The sequence below is a fragment of the Canis aureus genome, chromosome 11, assembly GCF_053574225.1.
Source record: "Canis aureus isolate CA01 chromosome 11, VMU_Caureus_v.1.0, whole genome shotgun sequence".
Taxonomy (NCBI): Eukaryota; Metazoa; Chordata; class Mammalia; order Carnivora; family Canidae; genus Canis; species Canis aureus.
In genome coordinates, this window is record NC_135621.1 from 23,906,714 (window position 1) to 23,932,791 (window position 26,078).

Here is a 26,078-nt window from a genome sequence, read left to right on the forward strand (position 1 = left end):
TCCGCTCCTGTCTCAACCCCTACCCCAGCCTCCCCAGGGCCTCCACTCCTGTCTGGACTCCTAGCCCCAGCCTCCTCAGGGCCTCCGCTCCCATCCTGACCCCACAGCCTCAACATCCCCAGGGCCTCCGCTCCTGTCTCAACCCCCAGCCCCAGCCTCCCAGGGCCTCTGCTCCCGTCTCGACCCCTAACCCCAGGCTCCCCCACTAGGAGCTCTTCGGGAGCCTGCACACACTCTGCCCTCCTTCCTGTGTTCTTGAACCCTTTCTTCCCAGGGGCACCCTGAGATCACCCGTCCCACCCTGTAACGTAAGCCCGACACGGGCTCCTGGGTGCCTCTGACTCCCAGCATCCCTGAGCACCGAACGCTCGTATTATCTGCCCCCCCCCGGGGAAGCTGCCTCCAGCCACAGGACCTTGGCACATGCCCTTTCTGCTGGTTGGTCCTCACCCACGTCCGTTATCTATTTCCTTTAGATCACGCGTCACTGGCAGCCTTGCCAGCACTTGGTGGTGAGCAACCACACTTTTCTGTGTGGCTTAACTTGTTTCCACTGCTATCTACAAACCCCAAGGGCACGGGGCCGGTTGTTCATGACCTGCCTGTGTAGACCCGGCGTCTGGCCTGAAGGAGGCTTGCAGGCATCTGGGGAGAGCTCCTCCTTGACTCTCCCTCACCCTCCAAAGCAAGTCGGTCCTGAAGGTCGACCCATGTCTACCTCTTGCAGCTCCCCTGTACCACCCCCACCCCCCGCCCTCCCTTCCAGCCAGGGCTCCTCTTCGTGCGCCTGGACCTGATGACGCCAGCCAGCCTCCTCACCACCTCGAGCCACTTCCCCGATCAGGGTCTTGCGAGGCATCTGCTGCCCTGCAGATACAGCCCAAAGCCCGGACGTGGCATTCAAGGCTCGTCAGGAATGGCCCCTCCTCGCATTCCGGGGCATCATACACTGAAGCCTCAGAGGGGGGACCTGCCAGCCACCGCACCTCTGCGCTTCCGCACCCGCTGCCCCTTCCTCCTGGAAGGCCCTTCTCCCTGGCTATGAGGCAAGTAATACACTGAAGACTCGGCTCAGAAGCCACTTCCTCCAAGAAGCCCTCCGGACCCCATCCTCCCCCCACAGAGACTCCTATGCTTTGCTGATTCACTTTCCCATTAGCAAACCCCCCCCCCCCCGCCAGGGTGAGCACCAGGCCTGGGTGGCTCTGCTGCCCTCCCCTCTAGAACCCAGTGCCTGATCTAAAGCCCACAGACTTGCTGCTATGATTCTTGGGGTGGAGGGGCCCCCAACTTTGCAGACGGGGAGACAGAGGCGCATAGAAGCCAAGTCCCCTGCGGGAGGGCACAGAGCTCGCCAGGCGCCCCCTCCTCACACCGGGCGGGTGTCGGCAGGGCTGGGGCAGGGCCCTGCGTCCCAGGTGGGGGAAGGAGGCTCCGAGGCGTGCGGGGTCGTGCCCAGGGCTCACGGCCGGTCCAGCTCCACCAGGACTTATGAGCTTCTCGGCAAGTGCTCACCAGCACCAACACATCACGGGACCCGGGGCTGCTCCGGGCCTGGCATCGCAATGCCACTCATTTGCGTGTCCAAGACACACATCCTCTGATTTCCATTTCTGGCCTGTGAAAGGGGGTCATGAGCAGGCTGGCCCCCCACCCCAGGCCGCGGTAAGGATGGGGCCTGGCTGGGGCCGAGCCTCAGGGTATGGTCCTGGGGGGATCGTGCTCTCCTGGGTCGGAGTCTCCGGTAGACCCAGGCCCCGCACCGTGTAAGGCTGCTCCTCCTCTACGGCTAAAAACGATAAAAATCCGCCAGGAGGGCTGCCCGGAAGCCAGTGGTCCTCCGGCAGCTGCCACGCTGGAATCCCAGCAGCTGCAAGCTCGCTGCCAGCCCTGTGGGGGTTGCTGGGTGGCCTGGGGCCCAGCTGCTCCTGGGGCAGAGGGGACCAAGGTCGAGGCCCCGAGGTGGGAGACAGCCGGCGCAGGCTGAGCCCTGGGTGGCCTCTCCGCGGCCCTCCGCCTCTCCCTCCCGGCCTTCAGGAGGGACCCCAGCCCCGAGGTGACCCTCCACCCCAGGGCTCTGGATGGCAAGGCTGGCCCCTCGAACCAGGTCCTCCCCGAGGCCCTCAGGGCATCTGGTGCCCTGGGTGTCACATGTGTCACCCCTCCTGCCTCAGGGCCTCTGTCCCTGCTGTCTCTTCCTCTCTACACTCGCCCTCCACCCACCCCGAGGACCTCAACCCCAACCCCCCCAGGTCGGTCCCTCCTCCCTCATACCCGTCTTGCAGAAAAAAACTGACCTTGGCGGTCATTTCTCGGGGAGGGAGGTCTATGTGCCTTACTGTTCTCCCCTGAGCCCCAGCCTTCCCCGGGCGCTGCACCCAGAGTGTCAGCCAGCGAGGGACGTTATCTCCCTTGGGTCTTTCCTACACTTGTATCCCAGCAGCCCCGGCCCCACCCCAGGGGCCACCCTGAGACTCCGCTTCCCACACCCGCTGTGACCCCTGGCCACCCATGCCTCAGCTTCCCCATCTGCATGATGGATCCTGAACGCCAGCACCCAAAGGAGACAGTGCCCGGGCAGCAGCCTGGCCCGCCAGTGATGCCCGCTATGGCATCTGCAGCAGTGACTCTGAGCAGAGGCCTGTCCCCAGAAGCTCCCACCACAGCTCAACCATCCGCTCTGTGGTTTTCTCCATCTCTTGCTTCTAACCACCACACAGGGGGCCTGTCACACCCCAGGCTCCGGAAGGAAATGCTCAGGGTCTGGCAAGCCAAGGGACAGCCCAGGATCGCACGCAGCGTGACACCTGGCAGAGCCAGTGAGCCTGGCCTGTGGTCCCCACGGTCCCCCTACCCCCCTGCGCTGGCCCAGGAACTGCCTCCCACCCTGTGCCTGGCCGGACGGGGGACCGGGGTGTGCGGACAGGCAGGGCCTGTGCCTTCCATCCCTCTGCAGGAACGGGCTGAGGCTGCCCTTCCTTCCCAAGTCCAACTTGGGCAAACAACAAAAATCCTTGCTGCGAGCCATTCGGGGAGAGGAAGGGTGGGGAGCAAGAGGCCCTCATGTGACTTATCATCCCCCCCAAAATAGAAGTGAAACCCCAGGCACCACGGGTCGTGGCCTCCCAGCCAGAGGTGGGCAGGCCCAGACGCAGGCCCTGGCAGATGGTCCCGTGGAAACCACAGGCGGCCCCTGAGGGCGCTTCCGGAGGAGACCCACGGCCTCTCCCCGAGCACTGCCTTGTGGAGCCTGTCCCCCTCCCCGGTGCGTCCCAGCATCTCTTGCCTGGGCCCAGGTCGGTAAGTGGTAAAGGGGAGAAGGTGCGAGGCCCCTGGCAAGGCTCTTGGGCGCCCTGGAGAGCAAGAGGCCCAGGGAAGGGAGGAGGCACAACGAGACTGGGAGGGGCAGGGCGGACTGCAGGTGCCTGGGGGCACCTGCCTGGGGACCCCTGGTTTGGGCTGGAGCCCATATGGGGCAGCAGGGTGAAGGCGGCCCCACATCCCCCTGTCACTTTTCCCAGCGCTGCCCACGTGCTCGCACAGGAAGCCCCAGCACAGTGAGTGGGGACCGTAAGGCCCCTGGCAGGGACCTGGAGGCACAGCCCTGCCTCTGTCGGGTGCCCACCCCGATTCAGGCACGGCCTCCAGAGGCCTCTGCCAGGTGACCCCAGCAGGCCGGCCCAGACCTGAGCATGACGGCCACATCCTCAGGCCCTGCGCCCTGGCGTCCAGGCTGGGCATGTCCCACCGGCCACGTGGGAAGGGATGGTCAAGTGAATGAGGAAGGGCGGGGGGGGGGGTGCCGGGCTCCACTGGGCCCCCCAGGCTCCACTCCTGCTGCTGGCTGCCACCCCACCCGACATCCGGGGCGCTAGTCCTCGCTCTTCTCTATCTACGCCTGTCCTTGCCGGTACGCGGGGGTCATGCCTGGCCCTGAGAGATGAATGGGGGGGCCACCTCTGCTCCAGCTGCCCCAGGAGCAGCCCACTGGCCTCCTCTTCACCTCCAGGGGAAAGGCACAGGAAGCAGGCAACTTGGAATCCAGGCCCTGATGTGACCCTCTGGAAACGGGTGACATTTTCCAGGCCTGTGCCAGCTTCCTCTGCTCCTCTGCAAACAGGTCCCACTCACCCCCTGCTTTCAGCCCACCTGGCTGCAGATGCTCTAACAGGGCTCCTGGCCAAGCGGGAGGGGCCCAGGCCCAGTGCACTCCTCCCTGGGCACCTGGCAAGGGGCCTGATCCGCCAGTCCCGACTGCAGGGGGCAGAGTGGAGCACCTGCATCCTTGAATGGGTGCCGAGGGCTTCACACCCCCCCCTTCCCAGCTGTGAGGGGGATGCCATGATGCCATGGATCCTCATGATGCCATGAGGGGGATGCCAGATGAGGGGTTCTGGATGCCATGCTGGGGAGGGCTGGGAGGGAACTGCAGGTGGGAGAAGTATTAGCGTCAGAATTGCCACAAACAGGGACACCTGGGTGGCTCAGTGGTTGAGCGGCTGTCTTAACTTCAGGGTGTGATCCCAGGGTCCTGGGATTGAGTCCCACATCGGGTTCCCCCACAGGGAGCTGTGTCTCCTTCAGCCTGTATCTCTGCCTGTCTCTGTGTCTCTCATGAATAAATGTATAAAGTCTTAAAAAAAAAAAAACAACAACAACAACCCACAAACAGTGGCTTAAAACAACCCAAATGTGTTTCCTCACATTCCTGAAGGCCAGAAGTTCTCAATCAGTTCCGCGAAGCTGAAATCAAGGTGTTGGTGTGACTGGCTCCTTCTGGAGGCTCCGGGGGACAATCTGCTTCCTGGCCTACTCCAGCTTCTACAGGCGCCCACGTTCCTTGTCCCAGCCTTGTCCCACCCAGGAAGCACGGTGGCACCTTCTATCTCTGCTTCCATCCTGGCATCTCCTCCCCTCGCTCTGACTCCTGTGCCTCACTCGCTCTCCTGAAGACCCCTGGGATGACACTGGGCCCCCATCTCGAGATCCTTAACTTCATCACACCCGCAGAGTTTCTGCCTTTGACATATTCACAGGTTCTGGGGGGCAGGGGTGTGGACAGCTTTGGTGGCCGTTACTCTGCTGACCACACCTGGACTGCCTAGGGGGGGTGTGGAGGCTCAGGACCCAGATCCATCAGGCAAGGCTGTGGGAAGGGCGCCAAGCACAGGCCCTCCCAGCCCCCTCCAACCCCATGGACCACCCCGGAGCCTCCAGCCAACCTCCTCTGGCCCCTCAGAGACCCCCGAGAGGTGCTGGTAGACGTGCAGGCTTTGGAGCTGGCCCTGGCTTAGAACCCAGACTCAGTGTGGACCTGGGCCCCATCTTCTCTGAGACTCAGTATCCTCCCCTGTGAAATGGGGCCAATGAGCCCCACCTTGAGGGCCGCTGGGGAATGACTGGAGCGCCGCTGGCGGGGGTTTGGTCAGGGCCCAGCTCAGCTCATGGCCTGCGCATGGCCTGCGCGGCTGCAGAGTGCAGAGCTCTGGGGGCCTGGCATTGCTGGGAGGAGGTCTGTGTGCAGAGCAGTCTGCAGGGGCTGGGCGGGCGGCCCTTGCCCAGGACGGGGGAGGGTGGGCTGTCTATACCCTCCAGGTTCCTACCACCAACACCCACCTCTCTCTATCCCTGGGGCCATGACCTCCAGTTAAACCTGGGGTCAGATCCCAGACCCTGACATTAGCATGAGATCTTGAGCAAGTCCACCCCCCCACCTCAGTTTCCCTATCTGTAAGCTGAAGATAATCATCCCAGCCTTGGAGAGAGAGTATGGGGAGAGAGGGAGTGTCACATGCAGTGTGCCTGGCACCGTGTGGGCACATACCCTACCTACCCTACCGTACTTGGGGCCTCCCCTCCCATACCTAGAAGGTGGGGTGGGGGCTGGGCTCTCCAAACCTCAAGCATCCGGGCCCAATCCAGGGCTGAGCTTTAGGGAGCTCCTGCTTGCCCCTCGCCCCTCAGCTGGCTCCTCAGCTCAAGAGCATGACCTTCATGGAGCTAGAGGCCCCCCCACCCGCATGGGGTCCAGACCCCATGAGGAGCCAACTGGGGCTGTCCAGGAGGAATGCATGAACAGAGGGGGATACGACCTGCCAGGTCTGAGCCCTGGAGGGAGGGAGAGGGAGGGGGGGCAGTAGGCCAGCGTCCTGAGGCCCCCAGCCTGAGAGTGCTACACAGGTACACCTATCTGGGGCCTCGCACTCGGCCTGGCTCAGGGGGCCTGGCTCAGGACAAGCCCGCCCAGTAGAGAAGTAGGGGCTGAGGAAACAGCCTTACCAGTGGGGCCTGTGTGGGTCACCCACACAGTTCCCGCACACCTAGGAGTCAACATTCCGGAGGAAGGAATGAAGCACAGAGGCCAGCTATGTGGTCAGCGCTCACCTGTCTCCCAATTTATCTCCTTCCAGGCACTAAACAAGACCTGTGGTGACCTCATTCCTTTACTTGTGTCCCTGTTTATCTCCTGACTCCCTCCCCCAACTCCGGGCCCAGGAGGCTGTTTTTTTTCTGCTGACTCAACACCCTGGGAGCCGCCCAGCGCCAGGGAGTGAACAAATGCACGAGCAACTGAATGAATGAATGAATGAATACTAAGTGAATGCATGGATCCTATTCTCCTGAGAACCAGCTTTGTACTTTTGCCCCACATCAAGGTGAGGGAAGAGGCACAGGAGATTTAGGGGGGTGTGCCCAGGGTCACTATTGTGGGTTGAATAGTGTCCCCTAGAAATTCCTGTCTTCTGGAAACACGGTCTTCACGGATGTTGGTTGGGTAAGGATCTTGAAACAAAAACCATCGTGGATGAGGGAGGCCCTAGAGCCAATGGCTGGTGTCCTTAGAAGAGAAAGGAGAGCGAGATTCGGTCACAGAGACCCAGGAGAGGCCACATGAAGATGGAGGCTGATGGCCACGAGCCAAGAAGCTGCCGGGAGCCAGAAGAGGCCGAAGGATACTCCCCTGGGGTCCTCGGAGGGAGCACAGTCCCGCCGACACCTTCGTTTTGGACTTCTGGCCTCCGGATCCTCTGTTGTTCAAAGCTACCAAGCTCATGGCAATTTGTTACAGCAGCCCAGTGACACTAGTATGGCCACACAGATAAAAAGGCCTTGGACTCCAGGGGAGGAGCCCACAGCTCAGCAAAGCAGGCCCTGACAACCGACACAGCTGTCTGGCACGAGGCTGTCATCCTGGGGACGCTGCAGGGAGCACTGCAAGAAGGGGTGGGCGGGCGGGCAGGAGAGACCTGAGCAGAGAGAGCCCCCCCTCCCCCTCTGGCTCCCACTCATGGATGGGCAGAGGAAGGCGCTTTGCTTCTCCTTGGCTCTGTACCCCCTCTGCCTGGGGAGGAGGGAGCAGGGGCTCTGGCTCTGCTGTGTCCTACATGGGTGACAGTGACATGGGCAGGTCTGCTGGGTGCTCTGTGCCCCCTGTACATGGCCAAAGGGGGTGGGTGTGGGGTGATAGAAATACCTCCCTTGCCAGGGAAAGTGAACCAAGAGCCATGAAAGGCCAGGCACCCAGGAGGAGTGCAAGACGGCAGGTGGGAGCAACCATGTGCCCAAAGGATGGAAGACTCAAGCTGTGGGAGAGGAAACGTGTTCTTCTGAAGTCTGGCAGAGGCTGAAGCTCTAAATCCCATTAAGTGGAAAGCAGTGGAGGGACTCAGGTGGCCTCTGTCTGCAGGCACCTCTCTGAGCGCCCCAAGACTCAGAGCTGGCCTCAGGTCACACGGGCGGGTGGCCGTCTGAGCCCTTGAGCCAGTCAGTGCCCAGCCAATACCCTGGCCTCCGTCTGGACAGCCCCAGCAGGAGATCCCAGCTGGCAGAGAGGAGCTCACAAAGCTCAGTACCCGGCAGACTCCTGAGGGCCCCCCCAATCCCATCCCTGAAGCTCACCCCAGCATGAGTTTGGGCTTGCGGTGTCTTGCGGCTTGAGTTACAGAGTACCTACTATGCGCAGAGCACTGTGCAGAGGGTTTCAATGCATGTTTGCATTTAATCCCTACAACAGCCCCATGAGGTGGACACTCTCATTAGCACACCTTATGGCTATGCAAATTAAGGACCCCAGAGGTTAAGCGACTTGCTCAAGGCCACGCAGCAGGGAAGAGGCGGAGCTGGGACGGGAACTAAGTCTGTTGGGCTCCTTCCACTAAGCTAAAGTGGAGAAACGAGGGGGCTACCTGCACCTATCTCCTGAACTCCGAGATGAGAGAAATCAACTCTTGAGACACTGTGCGGTCAGTAGGGTCGCTGAGATTCCCCAGTGAGAGTCCTTCCTTCCCTGTCTCCCCATCAGCCCCGTAAGGAGGAAGGCACATGACCCCACGGACGTAGGGAAACTGAGGCAAACCCAGCCCCAACAGTCTGCAGCTCAGCAAGGACCCCGAAGACCAGCGCGTGGACAATGGGGTCCTGCCCAGCGCACAGACCAGGGTCTCCGGCTGGCAGCCCTGGGCCCGCGATGATGCTCACGAAGCTCTCGATGAGCAGAATAAATGTGTGGCCACACTGACAGCCGGGTTCCTGGGGGGCCAGGACCACAGCCAGTGCAGCTGGCAACACTTCACTGCCAGGTGTGCCGGGCAGTGGGGAGGCATCCTAGGCCCCCCTGAACAGCCTCCCCCTCCCACCCCACCCCCTTTCCCTTTTGGTAGAAATGTCTACTTTGAAAAGGGATCAGGAGCAGCCAGGATGGGGACTCTCACTAAATAAACCATCTCTTTTCCGGATCCCAGCCCCACTCTTCAAACAAAGCTTGGGGGTGGGGGGACTTCCCACGCCCCTGCTGGTCTGGGAAAGGCCCCCGGGGGGTGGGGGGGAGGGTCGTCTCAGGAATGCCAGGCAGCTGCTGCACCCCTGCTGACAGCTGGGAGGACCAGGGGCCGCTCCGGGGAACTACCCGCCCACCCTTCTCCGACCAAAGGGACCTTGACTCCGAGACAGGAAGCGCAGCGGCCACCCACCGACTGCGCCCTTGGGGCTCGTCTGCTCATCCGCGAAATGGGAAAAATACTTCCTGCTCCATTTACCTCCGGGACTGCCCTGAGCACCGGGGCGCAGACGGGGAGACCCCGGGGCCCACCCCGTGGCCCACCCGCTGGGCGCCCCGGGGCGCGCCCCGAGACCGCGGGCCCGTCCCTCCCTTCTAGAAACACGTTGCACTAAACTTCCCCGCCCGCCCGCCCAACTCCGGCGGGGCGAGTTCCCTGCAGACCGTGCGGTGCGGCGGCGCCCCGGGCTCGCTTCCCCGCCCGCGGGCCACTGCCCCCCCCCCCCCCCCCCCGCCCCGCGGGCGCCGGGCCCGGGCCGGGAGGGCGCGGCCTTACCTGTTCCAGGTGGCGTTGGCGCAGGCCCGGCGCTGCTGCGTGCCCCGCTCGTCCGCGCCGGCGGCGGCCGGCTCTCTCTTGCCCAGGTCACTGAGGCTGGGCGAACTCATGAACTTCAACCTGCGGAGAGTCCTCATCGTGACCCGGGCGGCCCGCGCCGCGCCCACGCGCGCCCCGCGCCGCGCCCTGCGCCACGCCGCGCCGCGGGCCCCGCCGGCACTGCGCCCTCTACGAGGAAACTTGGGCGAGAGCAGGAAGCGGAGCGGCCCCCCGGGGTCCCGCCCCGCGCCCGCGCCTCCGCCCCGGGCCCCGCGCCGCCCGGCCCGCGGGGTTAATCATTGCTCCGAGCGGCCGCAGCCCCGAGCGCCAGGAGCGCGGCCGGCAGCGCGGACCCGGCGCAAACGGAGGCGGGGGCGGGGCCGCGGCGAGGGGGCGGGGCCTCGGCGAGGGGGGCGGGGCCGGCGAGGGGGCGGGGCCGGCGGGCGGGGCGGGGCCTCCTTGCCGCGGTGTGCCCTTGGGGCGCGCCTGGACCCTCGGGTCCTGCGAGGGCCACCTGGGCCCACGGGACGCCAACACGCGTGGGACGCACACCCCCACCCCGAGCGTCCGCCCCGAGCCGGCCGCTGCGGCCACACGCACGCAGGGCGCAGGGGCCTCCTTCCTTTGCCAGTGCTTCCCAGAGTCACCCCTGCCTGGCATCCCCGCGAAGGCTCTGCCCACACAGAGCCCGCAAGGCCCTGCCGCGTGGACACGGACTCCCAGGTTCGCATGAAGACCTGGTGGAGACCTCCGGCCCCCTTGGGGCACCCCACCCCACCCCACCCAAGCCCAGCCTGGGCCCGACCAATCCTCCTCCTCTGGCTGGAGGGCTAGCCACACCCGGGGCTGCCACGAGTGGCCTGTCCACTGCAGAAACCAGCAAAGCTGTCGCTCCGCCCGCCCTCCGGGTATCAGGGATGGTAAAAACAAGTGGGTGCCCTAAGACTTGGTGGCTGGGGACAGTGACCCCAGTGAAGGAAGGGCAGGGCCCTGGTGCTCTCCACACTTCACACAACACCTTTAGATGCCTGGTCTCAGATCACTCTCCCTCTATGATGTAGGAATTCTTTTTTTTTTCTTAATAAATTTTTTTTTTGGAGTATTAGTTGATACAGAGATAGGGATCTTTCTTCCCATTTCCAGTTGAAGGGATGTGGTTCAGAAAATGCAATGACCTGTCCAATGCCATATAATCAGCAAATAGCAACTCTGGGCCAACCCAGGCCTCCCAAGCACACTGCACAGGCATACACAGCAACCCATCCTCAGCCCGGCCCCCCATCCCTCCCCAACTCAGATAGGGCACCACAGCACTGTTGCCCTCACCCTACTTCCTGGGCATTTCCTGGGGCCATGCCTGTGCCGAGCAAGTTCTGGTGGCACCACAACCCCCAACCTCATGTCCTCCCATAGATACTTCCCTGGTAAATCAGTGGGGAGAAATGTGCTGATCCTAGAATCGCAGCAGGTGATGGATGCTCAGAGGCTCCCCCCACGTTGTACAGAACAGGGAACTGAAACCCAGAGGCCACTGGATCCCTTTTGCCAGGGTGTGTGCATCTCCCACTTCCTCTCCATGGCAGAACCAAAGCACCTGCTACCCAAGAAAGGGGTTCCTTCCACACCATGGGTGGGGGCTAGCTAATTCAGTCCGACACAGTGTAGAGACAGTAATCAGCCTGAAGGAGGCACTGGTGGGGCCTGGCTCAGCCCCCAAAGCGGGGCTCTTCATGCCCAATGTGCCAGGTGGGTTGGTTTGCCAAGGTCATGCCAAGCCCCTTAGAAAGTGTATGATGATAACCTCTCAGGGTTAGCCACACCTTGCTATTAAAGACATTGCCCGGTTAAACTCAATCAGCACTTCCTGAGCACCTGCTCTGTGCCAGACGTTACCCTCATCCTAGGGAGGCAGTCATGTCCGTTAGACTCCCTGACCTGACCTCAAAATCAATGGAGTGGAGATCAAGGACCGTGAACCTGCAGAGTCCATCATCCCCAAGGCTGAGACCTGCAGGACCTGGCGTAAGCCGACAGGCCAGGAAGGACTAAGCTGGCCCCTTCCTCGCCCCTGGTGGCTTCTCACCCTTTTAGGAACACCTGCGGAGGTGTGTGGTCCCTCTGCCTCCACCGCCACCTCCCCGGCCTGGGAACCAGACACCTCCCAGTGCCAGCCATCTCCTCCTTCTCTGGCAGCCTTCACCCCAGGTTAGGCTCCGGGGTTGCCCTCTGGTCATGTGGTGACTTTCCATCCTCTTGCCATGAGCCAGGCGTGCAGGAACCGTAAGACGGCTTCCGTACTACATTTCCAAGCCCAGTGCGCAGTAGGCATGCGGCACAGATGCTTTGTGGAAAGTGCCAGACTGGACCGACAGAGACAGAGCCATGGTCACTATCAGCGGTGCGAGTGTAGCAGAGCAGGGCCATGGGGTTGGACTTTGGGTGGGATGGGATGCATGGTGGTTTCCCAAGGGGTTAGCAGGTTGCCCCCCACCTTCCGGGGGAGAGGGCTGGCTTTGGTTGTTCGGTGCACTCAGGTGGGGGCGCTCGGCTCTGGGGCAGAAGCAGCCACTCAGGGTGGGAGGGGGAGGGGGGCAGACCCCGTGGATGAGAAATTAAAGGAAAAATGGGTGGCATATGGGTAAGTCAGCCCAGAAGAGGAGGCAGGAGGAAGGGAGAAGAGGAAGAGGGGAGGGGGTCCTGCTGGAAAGGGGGTTCTGGGAGTGGAGAGGGAGAGCAGAGTTCTGGGAGAAGTGGCCAGCAAGAAATTCGGGAGGGAGGGATGGCAGAGGGATTTCAAGGCCATCTACAGCGTGTGTTAAGGCTGTAAGCGCCCCGGCCCCGGCTGCGACCTCTATGAAATCTGCCTACACCTCAGAGCCCAGAGCTGGGGTGTGGTGGGGGTTAGGTGAGGTGCTGCTGCCCTGTGTTATGCAGGTGACAGGCAGCGAGGGTGTGGCTCAGCCAACCCGCAGGGCTGGAATCTGAGGCAGAGGCCAAGCAGAGGCAAGGCTGTCGTGACCCCCCACCCAGAGCAGGGGACAACCCCTAAATGTGTTCTGCACGGCCTGCAGTGTCAGGGGAGAAAACAAAAACTGTGCACAGCCAAGATTTGACAATGGAGAGATTGACATGGAAACCCTGATTTCTGGCTTCCTGGGAAGCATCAGATGACCAGGCCTCCCGGGCCTAAGCCCCACGTGACGGCTCTTGTGGAGCTGCTGCCCCCACAGGCAAGCAGAGGGGCTCTGGGCGCCCACCAGGCCCGCCCCCACTCACGTAGGGGGCCTTCAAGGCCTGATAAGAGGTTGGGAATCGAGCAACTGCTTGTAAGTGTTGGCCCAGGACAGGGCCCGAACGTGCGGAGACTCGGGATGGAAATGCCCCTGTCAAAGGGATTGGGAGGCTGGGATCCCCATCCCCCAAACTGCCAAAGTAACCTTGCTCTGGATCCATGCCAGGCCGGATGGCCCCAACCATGCCCTTCCTCCCCCAGGATGGAAGCTGCAGTCCATCCTCCCATCCACCAGTGGGGTGTTGGGGGTCAGGACAGAGCCCTGGTCACCAAGAGCGACCCCAGGGCTTGTCCTTCTGATAGGAGAGAGAGCCCTCGATTGAGTAACCAGAACTGGGGTCCACCAGCCCTGCCACCAAGTCTGGTGATTCCCAGGGCCTCAGTTTGTCCATCTGTAATGTGGGTGGGATTGAGGGTTCGGAGCCCTGCCTCCCACCACCCCCCTACCCCAAGCCCCCACGGGTGAGTCTGGACAGGGGAAACGAGAACCAGAAGGCCCTGTAGAGGCCATGTGCTCCCCAGAGATGTGGCCACAGATGGAGATCCGGGTGTCTTTGATGCCTGCGGTACTGCTGGCCGAGGGGCTGGCCCAGAGGTTTTTGTCTTTGCAGGTAAAGAAAGCACTGGGACCAGTGATGACCTGCAGGAGGGGCCTGGCACCTGTAGATGGGCTCAGGGCGCTGAGACTTTGCATCCGAAAGCGCCCTGGGGTTCCTTCAAAATGCCCCTTCCCAGTCCTGCTGGGGGCCTCAGTCAGGTTTGGGGGCAGGGCCTGGGGATTACTAATAAGCATCTGAGGGGACTCTCGTGGGGCCTGGGGTCTGCACACCCCTGAGCCTGGCTCAGCCCCTCACTCCACAGATGGGCGGCCTGATGCCCGCGATGGAAGCAGGAAGTCTGTGCAGCTCTGCAGCGCAGGCCTCCAGGCTTCCAGTCCACCAGGGAGAGTCCCGGAGCTGCAGGACGCCAGCCTGCTCCTGCATGCCCCCCCCAGAAGCGGGGAGTCAGCCCACCCGGAAGGGGCCGGGTCCAAAGGGGGCCGCGGGAGCGGCAGAGAAGCAAGGCCCAGGGGCGGCCACCATGGCTGTACTGGGTCCTCCAGGCTCATCTGGGCTGGGGAGGGGGCGAGGCCCGTGCACAAAGTCACAGCAAGTGGCAGAGCGGAAGCTGGAGCCGGGCCAGCTTGGGGGTGAGGGGGTGGATGGCCGCCAGCTCTGTCACTGTCACTGGCGCTGTCCTCAGCCGGCCTGCGTCTTGCCCGCTTCCAGACACTTGTGCCCCCTGGTGGCTGAGCCTGGTGCTCCCCGAAGCTGCGAGGAAAGGCCCTTCTGCACTGTGGGGTCTTGGGGATCCCGGAGTTGGGGGGGCTTAGCAATGTGCCGGGCACAGCACTCCTCCCTTCTCTGGGGTGGACCGGTGGGGGCAGGGGTGACGTGCCTGCCCCACGAGGGGTGAGGTGGGACGAGGCAAGCCACGTCAGCATGGGGTTTGTGCCAAGCCCTGTAACTGCTGCCTGCTACGGCCGCGTGGTGGAAAGATTCCTGAGTCAGGGCCGAGGTGCTGGGTGACCCCAGCAGCGCCCGTGATTAGGTTGGCCACCTCTGAAGGCTTTGCAACGCGCCGTCCTCAGGGACCATCCCAAGGCTGGACAGCGGCTCATCATCGCAGGCTGGATGGGCATCGGAAATGACACCTTCCACCTTCTGTGAATGGGGGGACCTCACAGAGACTCCTGCTTGTCAAGCCTGGGGCGCGTGGGGCCTGCTCTCAAACTGCTCCAGAGGAAGGAAATGTCCCCTCTGGTGGCCTTAGAGCCAGGCTCAACTATTATTACTCCCATTTCACAGATGGGGAAACTGAGGCTGAGTGGGGTTAAGTTGCTTTCTCAAGGGTCGTCAGCTCCGGAATACTGGAGCTCGGACCGTGTACTGCTGGTGAGGCAAAGTCCGCCTCCCGAGGGCATATTTACTGACCACCTACAACATGCCAGGCACTGTTCTAGGTGTTGTGGATACAGCGGGACAGGAGACAAAAAAGACAGGGTCTCTGGCATCATGGGGCGGGCTCCAGTCCTGTCCAACACCCCCTAACATCTTCTCTCTACTGCCCCTCCAGTCTTCTCTCTACCAGCTGAGCCCCCACCAGCCCCATCCCACGGCCACCAGGACCCCATGCAGAGCTCTTCCTCAAGCGGATGGTCTCCGACCTCTGTTCTCAGAACACTGGCCCTCCCCTTGCTCTGGATCCAGTTCCAGGGGTGGGTGAGGAGGTTCGGGTCCGCGGAGGTCCCTCGTCTCCAACACGATACCCCCACGATGACGGCCTTCACACGACTCTGTCTCCAAACCTCACTCCCCCATTTCTAAATGAGGCCTTGACCAGCCAGCTCCCCAGGCCCCCCTGGGCTAGCGTTGTATAACCCCGATTCTGGTCTATAAAGAGGTGGCCGTGGCACGGCAAGGGTAAAGCAGAGGGGGAATGTGGCACAGCGGAGGTTGCAGGCTTCTGCGGTGCCCCCCAAACAGGGGCTGTTCCCTGCTGGGCCACCTCCCCTGCCAGCCCCTTAACCTCCTGGAGCCTTGCCTCCTCCGTTGAATGTAGAATGGGGAGACGGAACCGGGGACCCGCCAGCATGAGCATGGGGTACCATGAGAACAGTGACTGCCGATGAGGCCCGAGAAGCACTCACGATGGGCCGGGTACGGGACGCAGCCACCAGACTTTCCATACCAATCCCATATGGAGCAGCTGCCGCCATCATCCCAGTCTACAGGGAAGCCAGCTGGGGATCCCCCTCCACGAAGGTTAAATGACTGGTCCACGGTCACAAGGCCAGGCCGGGATTCAAACCCAGGCCACCCGGCCTCCACGTCGTGCACTCAATGACCTTCACTAAGGAGGCGGCGTGGGTCTGCCTGACCAGAGCTGGCCTGCGGTGGACATAGCCGATGCCACGTCTAGAGGCAAGGTGGGCAGCGTGCAGGGTGGGGAGAGCTGGGCCACCGCCACCCAGGGGCCCGCTCCTCCCAGCCTCCTTTGGGAGAACCACCCCATCCAGCCCTTCAACCTTGATTTGGATACAGACATGGCAACCTTCCTTCCAGACTGGGTCCTGGGGGCATCCAGATTGCTCCCCGGTTGTGGGTAGAGTTGTGTCCCCCCCCAAAAGAGGCACGCTGAAGTCCTAACTCCTGGTACCTGTGCTCGTGACCTTGTTTGGACATAGGGTCTTTGCAGATGCGACCGGGCTGGGATGCAGTCATGCTGGAGGACCAGGGCCCTAAATGCAATGACTGATGTCCTCATAAGAAGACCCCGCGAAGACACGGAGACAGAGACATGGAGGGAGGCCAGTCGTGCGAAGACAGAGGCGGACGGGCGTGAGGTGGCCCCGCGCCAACGAGCGCCGAGGATTGCTGGCAGCCACACGAAGCCGGAAGAGACAAGGAGGGATTCTCAGCCTCGCTGACACCTTGATTTCAGACCTCTGGCCTCCAGAGCGGGGAGAGAATAAATTTCTGTCGCAAACCCTCCAGCTTGTGGCCATTTGTTAAGGGAGACCTAAGACATGACCATATCACCTTCCCCTCTCCCCCCACGGCGCCTGGTTTGGCCTCTGCATCCGGGAACCCTACGTCCAAACGTGGACATGTCGGGCCCTCATGCCAGCCAGCTGCAGACCCTTCCCTCCCCTTCCCCTGCTCTCTCCGATGGGAACGCACAAACCCTAGGACACGGGTGGTGAGCATCTCTGCGCCAAAGCACAGCGCTCCGGCCCCTGCACCCTAACTGCGTGCCCTGCTCGGGGTCCGGTTCCTGAGCTGAGCATTTGCAGCAACGCTGCGAGGTGGGCCCTGTTACCATCCCCGCTGTGCAGACAGGTAGACGGAGGCCACACGGGACAGAGCTGGATGGGACTGGGCTTGACTTCCAGCTTTATTTCTCCCTCAAGCACCTCCTTGGCCGGCAGCCTTTTCTTAGAAGAATCCTTGGAAAGAACCAGCACTCGAGATATCAGAACTCACACGGATAACCTAGGAGGGGGCGCCCGAGCGAATGGGAAGGCTCGGTGCAGGGCAGAGGGGCTGTAGGAAGTGTTCTGTCCTTCACTGTCCCTCCGTGAGCCTTCGTTACCCCTCCAGCGAGGTCCCGGGGCCCCGGGAATTACGAGGCCCAGGCGGGCATTCCGATCCAGCAGGGTGTGTAGAAAACAAGCAGCATCCAAACTTGGCCTGAATTCTTGATTCCATAAATAAAGCCCCAAGAGCCCAGTAAGGAGGTGGCATGGGGTTGTCTGGACTATGCCAAGTCCAGGGCTTTGCTCCCAGGGGAGGGGGTGTCCACCCAGGATGGCGTTCCACGCGTCATTCCTCCGTTCCTGCAGGAATGTGGCTCAAAGTCCACAAGGGTACGGATTCAATGAAGGAGAAAGTACTGCTGAGATTCACTGGAAGGGTTGGGGGGGTTCCATCTCCCCACGGTGGGGGAGGTACCCCTTACTGAGTGCCTAGCCCACATACCCCCACCATAACCCTGCCCACTGGGCAGCCCCATCCTCCGCTCCAGGTGACACTGAGGTCCTAGGTCCTGATGTCACCCACAGGGTCACAGGCCGGTGAGGGGGCAGGGCCAGGGTGGACACCGGGGTGCCCATTCTAGTCCCTGGCTTCCCGCAGGGTGGACTGTGGACTGAATTTATCTGCCTGGAGGCCGAGGCCTTCCACACCTGCAGTCTGGGCAGGTCCCCTGCCACCCTCCCAGCAAGTACATGTCCCAGGCCTGCGCCCACAGCTCGCCCACCGCTCCAGGCCCTCGAGCCCTGGCAGGCTCAGGACTCCACCTTGCTGCCAGCACACTGACTTGCTCCCCGGATGTGACGGGGCCCCGCCAGCCCAGAGGCTTCAGACGGAGCCCTCCGCCTGCAGGATTTCCAAGCTTGGTGTCCAAGGCCCTCCACAATCTGGGCACCGGCTTCCATTCCTTCCATTACTGCTTCATCCCCACACTGAGCCCTCTGGGCCCCTCTCTGCCACCTGCATCCAACCGGAAGGCAGAGTGACTGCTGGTGCTCCAGACTTCCTGCCTGCCTCGCACCTCCGGGCTTTTCTCCGGGTGCTGCCCTTCCACGGGGGATGCTCTTCCTCCCTTTCCTCCAGCGAATTTCTTCTCCGGTGACAGTGATAAGAACACTAAGGCAGCAGGGTGATCTCGACTCGGGGCACGGGCTGCCTGGGCTTTACTGATGAACAGAGGTCCACCTCGAGCTGACTACTATTGTTTAATTGTGCCTCAGTTTCCCCATCTGTAAAACGAGAACCACGATAATACCTTACTCCCTGGGTGATTCCCAAGGCTGAAAACGTGTCCACAGATGTAAAATGGGCCAGGCGCACAGTGGGTGCTCATCGGTACGTGCTGTCTTCCCTCTGCCTTGGGTTAGGATCTCGCGACTGGGCCTGCCTCCTCCATCAGACTGGATGTTTGCTGCGGCCCTGGCTGCGGTGTGCAGAGGTGCGAGGTAAATGCCACATAGATGCAGACAGAGACTTTTCTTCTCGACCAGAGTTGGTTCAGGCTCCTTAGAGCCCTCCGCTAGACTGGGCCCAACCTTGGGCTTCCCATCCGTCCTTGCAGGATCCAGTTTGAGCAGGCATCCTGCTGGGTCAGTTTAGCCCCTCCCCACACCCTCCATATCTTATCAGTCTGGCCTGCCTTCAGCAAGAATTGCCTTGAGTCGGTCACAAGAGTGCCCCTTACCCCACTCACTGACCCCGGCCCTGCTCCTTGGCTATAAGTTCTGCTTGCTGGAGGTGGAGCGGAGTCTAATTTCTCTCCCCCGTTGCAGATCCCTGTCCGCAGCTAGGAAATGCACAGGCTCTGAAAACTCTTTTTTCAGGCCACAAAATCTGAATCTGCCCTAATGTCAGGCTATTTAGAGTCCTGGTCTACCCCACTCTGTGTAGATCTAATGGCCCCCAGGACGCTGCCCTCATGCCTCCTGCGGGGTATCAACAGGTTGAATCATCATTCAAAAACCCAGTAGGAATTCCCTCGTCACATCTGGCCCTGAGGGTCTCAGATAAGGGACAGAGGCTATGCACTCATGGGAAGCTGAGTCACAGAGCTGGCAGGTGGCTGAGATGGATTCCACTGGCTTCCGGAGATGGCCTGCAATTTAGTAGGAGTCCTGGAGATAGGTAACCGACAGACTCTGGAGAGTGCTCCCTGAGAAGCAGTTATCCTGGGGGCATTAGGATTCTTTTGCATCGACCACTGAAAGGTCAAGAGGCTGGACGATTCTTACACCACCTTGGGCCCAGGGCCTGATCCTGGAGTCCCAGGATCGAGTCCCACGTCGGGCTCCTTGAATGGAGCCTGCTTCCCCCTCTGCCTGTGTCTCTGCCTCTCTCTCTCTCTCTGTATCTCTCATACATAAAAAAAAAAAAAAAAAAAAAAAAAGAATGACACAACCTGAAAGCTCTCTCCCTATGCATCTCCTAGAAATGCTGGATAAAAAGACTACATGCATAACTTTTGTATGAGCTTGTAAGAAAGTGAGGAAAATCACTAGGGGCCGGAATAATACTATCATTCAGATGGTCTTATTGCTACACTTAGATCACATTTAATGTTGATTTTCCTGAATAGTGCTTGAGAGATGCAATAATTCAACTCGGAGGGACATTCTCAGCGCCTTAGTGCATCGAGCCCCTAGTGCTTCCAGCAACCCCAAGCATTGCTGTGCCCATTTCACAGATGAGGAAACTGAGCACATCCTGTGCTCATAGTGCTGGAATCCAAGCCCAGGCGGTCTCGCTCCCAGGCCTGATCTTCAGGCTTATGCTCCACTCACTGTGCTGTATCAGCATAATGGTTAAGTCATGGGAAAAGGCTAGGACTTAAAAGCCTGGATGTGACAGGAAGGTGAACAGCCCTGTGGGGCAGAGAGGGGGTGTTGAGACAGAGGGGAAAACCAGCAATCAGGAGGGGAGACCTGAAGCAAAGGGCCGGTGGGAGAGACAACGGAGCCCCTCATACAAAGCCAGGGCTCTTGAAGGGCTGTGCCCCTAAGAAATGGGGAGCCCAGAGAAAGATCTGCACCCTGGCAAAGACAGATGACCGGGAAAGCTTGTGTGTGTGTGTACCTGAGCTCCAGGGAGGAAAAAGCGTGCAAGTCTCCTGGAACCTGCGGTCTGGCATCTGGCCTCCCAGAGGACACGGTGTGGCCAGGCAGGGGATAGCCTGGGGCTGCCCTCCAGAGCCATCCTAAAGGTGCCCAAGCCGGGCCAGGTGTCCATGGATCACCCCTGGCTGGAAATAAACTCACCATCCCAATGACACAGCACACAGGGAAACAGGCTACCAGGAGGGAAGGACAGCACACACTACAAATATCAGGACACAGCTCCCAAGAACTTGAGCCAAGAAACTAATGGGAAGAGACTGTAAAGTGAATTTGCTTAACAGAGTCAGCTGCCTACTGGGAAAACCAGCATCCTGGGCATGGGATGGGCTCAGTGGTCCCAGCCTACTGGGCACCGGGCTAGGTGCTCGAGGGGACAGGACCGGGGCAAGGGAATATCATGCAGTCCCAGTGTTGACTTCCCTCCCCATCATCCTTCCTCGATGTTCACAGAAGTCCCAACTGAGGGACGCCTGGGTGGCTCAGCAGTTGAGGTCTGCCTTCGGCTCAGGGTGTGATCTCGGGGTCCCGGAATCGATTCCAATGTTGGGCTCCCCACAGGGAGCCTGCTTCTCCTTCTGCCTGTGTCTCTGCCTCTCTCTCTCTCTGTGTGTCTCTCATGAATAAATAAAAAAAAAAAAAAAAAAAAAAAAGAATCCTAACTGACTCGAGTGCCTGGGTGCATCTGGGAAAGGTGTTGAGCTCCAAAACGAAAACATCTGGCTCTCTGCAGAGTAGATGCGCTTCAAGATCAATCTGAGCTTGCTGCTGCCCACGCTTAACCCAAGCCCAGCTGGGGGAAGTGATATTCACGGAGCATGGGGTTGGAGATGTGCCATTCCCCCAATCTCACCCTATATCAGAGCCCGCTGAGCTGGGGTCCCAAGACCCTGGGTTTTTCCCTGAAAATGTCTGCCTAAATCCTGACTGGGAGTGTGCCTTTTGCTGGAGTGAGGGGCTTGGCTTTCATGGGCTTCTCCAAAAGGGTGGGGACTCCACCTTAAGGCCAAGGTGAGGGATGAGCACGGACCACCAGGATGGAGTGCCTGTGGTACCCAAAGATTTGGAGGAGGGGAAACATTGTTTTTGTGCTTAAATGCACATGGCTCTATAACAAATTAAGGAGAAATCCTCATGGATTCTGAAGACGACACAGGGAGCTTCAGTCATCTCACAGTTATGGGACCTCACTGGGTCCCCCTAGCAGACCTCCTGAGGATGCCCCCCACCTCTCCCCAGCAGCTGGGAGAGCCGGGGAACCTGGTTCCAGACACCAGGGCCTTGGATCAAGCCAGACCACGGGTACACGGAGGGTGCTGCTCAGGACATCACCTGGGGACCCCTTCATGACAGCTCCTGAAGGGATCATCCCCTGGGCCTCATTACCAGGAAAACCTGCGCTTTCATCTGAAGGGTGTTCATTTTTTTTTTTTTTTTTGAAGGGTGTTCAAATCTAGTGAGTGATCCTCTTGTCCTCTTTGCTCTTGTTGCTGGGAAGCTCAGAGCCAAAAACTAGTCCATATCTCACAGGTACACTGGACCTCCTGGCATGATTTATTTTTTTCCAATCTGGGTGCATCTTGATAACGGGTGTTACTTTGCGAGCATCTCTCCAGCGGCCAAGCACAGGCCTGAGGAGGTACGCGTGCAACCACACCATCGTAATTCCCTCTGGTGCAAGTATCACCAGCCCTACTGTAGAGACAGGCTGGCCAAGCAGCGGGAAGCAACGCATGTTCCTGTGGGGACACAGGGGGTCGGGGCACTTCCCGGGTGGCTCACCTGGCAGGGCAGCAGCCACAATCTGACTCCCTTCCCAGAGGTGTCAGAGGAGAGGGGGAGGGACCTCCCCCCACGTCCCCTGGGGTCCCTGAGCCCTCCTGCCCTCCTTCACGCTCCCCTCCTCACACACCTGTGTCCACGGCTCCTACTGCCCCCTCCTCTGAGAACGTGGCCAGGTCTGGGAACCGACACACTGTCTAAGAAGGGCATTTAAACAAAAACCACCTGGCCCTCCTTTCTTACCAAAAAAGGCTATTTCAACACCGTAGCAGCAGGAAGAGACAGGAATCGGGCTTCCCGGGGAAGGATGCCGACGGCCCCGTTCCGACACGGCCTCCCCAGGCCCTCCTCGCTCTGCTGTTTCCCACAGAAAGCCCTGCCCGAAGTGCTCCTGGAGCTCATGGGGTCCAGCTATCCATGCTCTGGATGGGGAGCCCGAGGCCTCAGGCAGAGGTCCTCCTGGGCGCTGGGCACCCCCACCTCCCTCCTGGGGGTCACCCCACCAATCAGAGTTCCCACCCTGTTTTCCAGGGAGCGGGCTGCAGTTCAGAGGGCACTGGCCACCCCCCGGCCCGCAGCAGGGAGGGGAAGGCCGAGATCTGAGCCCAGCTCTGTCCCGGAGGCTGCGACCATGAAGTCGTCAGTCATCGCGAGCACCTACTGGATGCCAGAGCCTGTGCGTGGAGGCTACCACGTTGCCCCTCCCCTGGCGAGTCACGGGAGGGCAGAGGCGGAGGGGGCAGTGGGTGAGAAGGACGGCGATGCCCTCGGGGGGCCCTGAAGAGCCCTCAGCAGCTGTGACATGTTCAACAGGCCTGCAAAACCCTGCCCGGGGTGACCTCACCCAGCAAAGTCTTCCCCACGAGCCCCACCCTGGGGTGTATACACCTGCATTTGGAGGCACTGTCCAGGCCGCCTGGAAGACTTGAGAGTGGGATCCCTCACTACCACAGACATGCTCCTGTGGTCCGAAGTCCTACTTAGTGCTGGACGGGGCCTGCCTCCCCCACATTCCCCAGTGGGGTCCCAGGGCCGCGAGGGCAGTGCCAGAGGCCGTTTGTACTTCCCTCCTCTTCATTCAGTGAGTATTTCTTGAGAACCTAGCATGTGCCAGGCCCTGAGCAACGTGCTGGATTTGAATCTGACCTCGGCCAAATCTTTTACCCTGTGCCGGCCTTGGTGTCTACTTGGCCACTGCCACTGCTCTGGGAGGAAGACACAATGTTGGGTGGGGGAGAGGGAGGAGTCCCCATTCTACCAACAGGGGACAGAGGACTGAGGTGAGCATGTCGCAGGGTCTAGAGCCCAGCATCCGAGGCCACACGCAGGGGGCCTGGCCCACCCCCAGCTGACCAGCTGAACACGGGGGGGACGGGGCCCTGGCTGGGGCCTGAACAGGCCTCTTCATCCTCCCTCCTCCCCTCTTGACTACCCACTGCCTATAGCACCTGTTAGCACAAGCGCAGGGAGGAAGCTCACCTGCCTTAGGGACATTCTCAGCATCCCCCCTCCAAACACCAGGGCCTTTACCCACCTGTTGGGCGCTTGGCCTTGGGGCCAACAGACCCAGACGACGGCCCCCAACCTTGCCTGTCAGCATGGAGGAGGCCTTTCCCTTCATTGGCTGGTTCTCTACACCTTCAGGTAAAGCAGAGCAAGGCTCACCTGGGCTGGCCGCACCCCCTCTGTGACTCGGTGGGCAGACCTCGCTGGCAGGTGCCCATGACTGCTCAGGGCTCTTTCTGGTTGATCTTGTGAAATCTCGCTTGTCTCCCACGTCTGGGGGTTCCCCTGTTCCCCAGGGCGGCTTGTCCCCTAACCAGCCACCCTGGGTGATGCTCTGACCACAGACTACAGAGCAGGTCCCAGTGAGGACCGGAGGTGGTGAACTTTATGATGGCTCCGCCTCCGTGTATGATGCCGCTGGCTAATCCCCTCTCTGCAGATGACCCAGCGGAAGCCCCGGAGGCTCAGGAAGCCCGGAGCCAGAGCTGCAGGAAAGACCGGCTATTCTAAGTTGGGCTCTGGGGACAAATCTCGATTGAAAGCACAGCCCTGTCACTAACTGTGACCTGGCCTCAGTTTTCCCATTCTGTGAGATGGGGACCCAGCAGTGCCTGCCTCTCAAGGTCGGGGCAAGGATCTCATGGGCTCCTTAGTGCCTCCCCCAGAGTCAGGCTGGCAGGTGGAGTGCTCAAGGCTCGGGGGATGCAGCTCTTGTGATGCTCTCGGGGGCACGCTCCCCCCTCCACCCCACGGGTCACTCAGGATCGAGTCCAGCCCTCTCATCCAGGGTCTTACCACCCCTACCTGACCCTCCTCTGGGGCTCCAGCCCCGCAGCGCTCACTGGCCCAGCACACCTGCTTTCCTTGCAAACCCACCTGCCAGCAAGGTGCCAGCGATGCAAGGCCGACAGCTGGGCCGGGGCCTCCCCTGGGCTTCCGTTTGTGACAGCTCCATCACGCCATGGGCCTGTGTCCCGTCAGCCTCCCTCATCAGACTAGGTCAGGCCCGTCTGGTGGAGCTAGAGCCAGCCGGCGGGACCTGTGACTTCGTGGCAATTGCCTCCCAGAGTTTAGCACACGTCTCTCGAAGCGAAGTTACCGAATGAGCACCCGTGAACACGCCCTGCCACCTGCCGCCTTCCCTCCAACATGTAAATGCCAGATTTGCCGGGTGGACACGGGGCCTGACAGGGGCGGGGGGGTGAGTCACAGGGGGTCACCCAGCTCCAAGGGGAGGAACTCAGGCCAGCCCTGATGACCCCTGGGGCTCTGCAACGTGGCCCCGCCCCCATGTCTCTCCTGGCCCCAGAAGTCCTTCCTGTCCACCTGAACGTCCATGGTCTTTGCAGGTCAGTAAAATGGAGGCCCGGCCTGCGGAGACTTTTCCAGAAAGGCAGCGAGCTTCCACACGGAGCACGCCTTACAGCTTTACTCCTGTCTCTCACCCTATATTTATAAAACCCCATCACAGTCCTGGAGGTCACTCAGTCACCTGATCCCTCCTCGGACACCCCTGGGGTCCCGCTCTGTGCTAGCCCGAGGTGGAGCCCTGGGACCCAGGGATGAGTCAGGCAGGGCCCCACCTTGAGCCTTGAGGGGGGAGACTGAACAGATGCGCATGGGGCACTAAGTGCTGTGTCAAATATATGAGCAAAGATTCCAGGAGCCCTGCCCCATCTTGCCTGGGTGGATACAGGGCAGCCAAGGAGGCTTCCTGGAGGAGGAGGAAGAGTTCTAGGCAGAGGAACACACAGGGAGGCCGAGGGGACAGCAAGGCGGGGGGCAAACGGGCATATGGGTGACCTGTGTGCATGGGCAGGTGGAGAAGGGCGACAGTGTCCCTGATCCAGCACCGGGTGGTGGGCTGGAGGGGTGGAGACGACCCCGGCCACCCACAGGTGTCCCATAAGTCGCTGGCATGTGACCTGGCTCCCTCCTTCCGCTGCTGGCGGCCAGCGGGGCTCCCCGGGAACTGGAGCTCGCCTTCAGCACCCTAAGCCCTGCGGAGAGGCTCCCGCCCTAGGCCAGCAGCTGTGTAAGGGCCCCAGGGCACCAGCGCTGGGTCTTCCCTGGGGGCGCTGACCGCAAAGCCCACCGGGGCCTCTCTGGAAACCAGACCTGGTCCAAAGGCCGACGGATGCCCGGCGGGCTGGTGTGCAGATGTGACAGGAAAACAAGGACACGGGTGCAATCGTCACTCAACAGCGCACAGTTTACCCCCCCGAGTCACAAGCTGGAGACCCGGGCTCAGAGCGGCGGGGCGGCCCAGCGGAGCTCACCCGCCGCGTACGTGTGCGGTATGTGGGCCCGGGCGCTGCACCCAGGCCCCGACGGCTCCGTGGGCTCCCCCCACTGTGGCATCGGTGTCCCCCGCCGGTCCATGGAGCCTAGAACGCCGGCTGGTGGCCAGGGCCCGAGCATATATTTTATGAATGAGTGAACAAAAGAATCTGCACCCCCTGCTCCCCCCCACCCCGCGGCAGTAGGAAGAAGCCATCTGCTACTGTTTTTTGTTGTTGCTGTTACTCTAAAAATCAAAAGCACAAACCCGAAGTCAGAGCTCTGTGTCGCATCAGGACGGACAGACACCCGGGCCCCCGATGCCAGGCTGGAACCGAGTTTGGCATCACAGGGACAGGAGTCAGAGGCCAAATCTCCACTGGGCCACGAGCGGCCGGGGGTGGGGGGTGCGGTGGGGGGCCTGACCCGTCGCCCCCTCCCCTGCTCAGAGCCTTGGCGTCCCCACCCCTAAGCGGAGGTGCAAGAGGACGACCTACCTGCCTTGCCGGCTGCGTGAGGACTGAGGAGGTGGGACCCGGGGGGCTGAGTGCAGGGGGGTCGCAGCCTGCTGGCCTCCTGTGCAGTGACCTTGGCCGCTGGGTAAGCTCTGGAGCCTCAGCACGACTGCGCTGGCCCCGCGGGCAGCAGAATGGCTTACACATTA

The 26,078-nt window shown here is 61.1% G+C and overlaps 1 protein-coding gene across 4 annotated transcripts in view; it reads right to left on the bottom strand.

The window, feature by feature from the left end:
- PRR5 (proline rich 5) overlaps nt 1-26,078 on the bottom strand; it is a 49,322-nt gene that overhangs the window by 17,638 nt on the left and 5,606 nt on the right. For 2 of the 4 annotated variants that reach the window (XM_077914161.1, XM_077914162.1), the window contains exon 2: nt 9,333-9,452. In XM_077914161.1, coding sequence (XP_077770287.1) covers nt 9,333-9,442 — 110 coding nt within the window. In that variant the 5' untranslated portion in view covers nt 9,443-9,452. Of the gene's footprint in view, nt 1-9,332; nt 9,470-25,911; nt 26,063-26,078 lie in introns of those variants that run through there. The other 2 variants (XM_077914164.1, XM_077914159.1) reach the window with 2 other exon arrangements.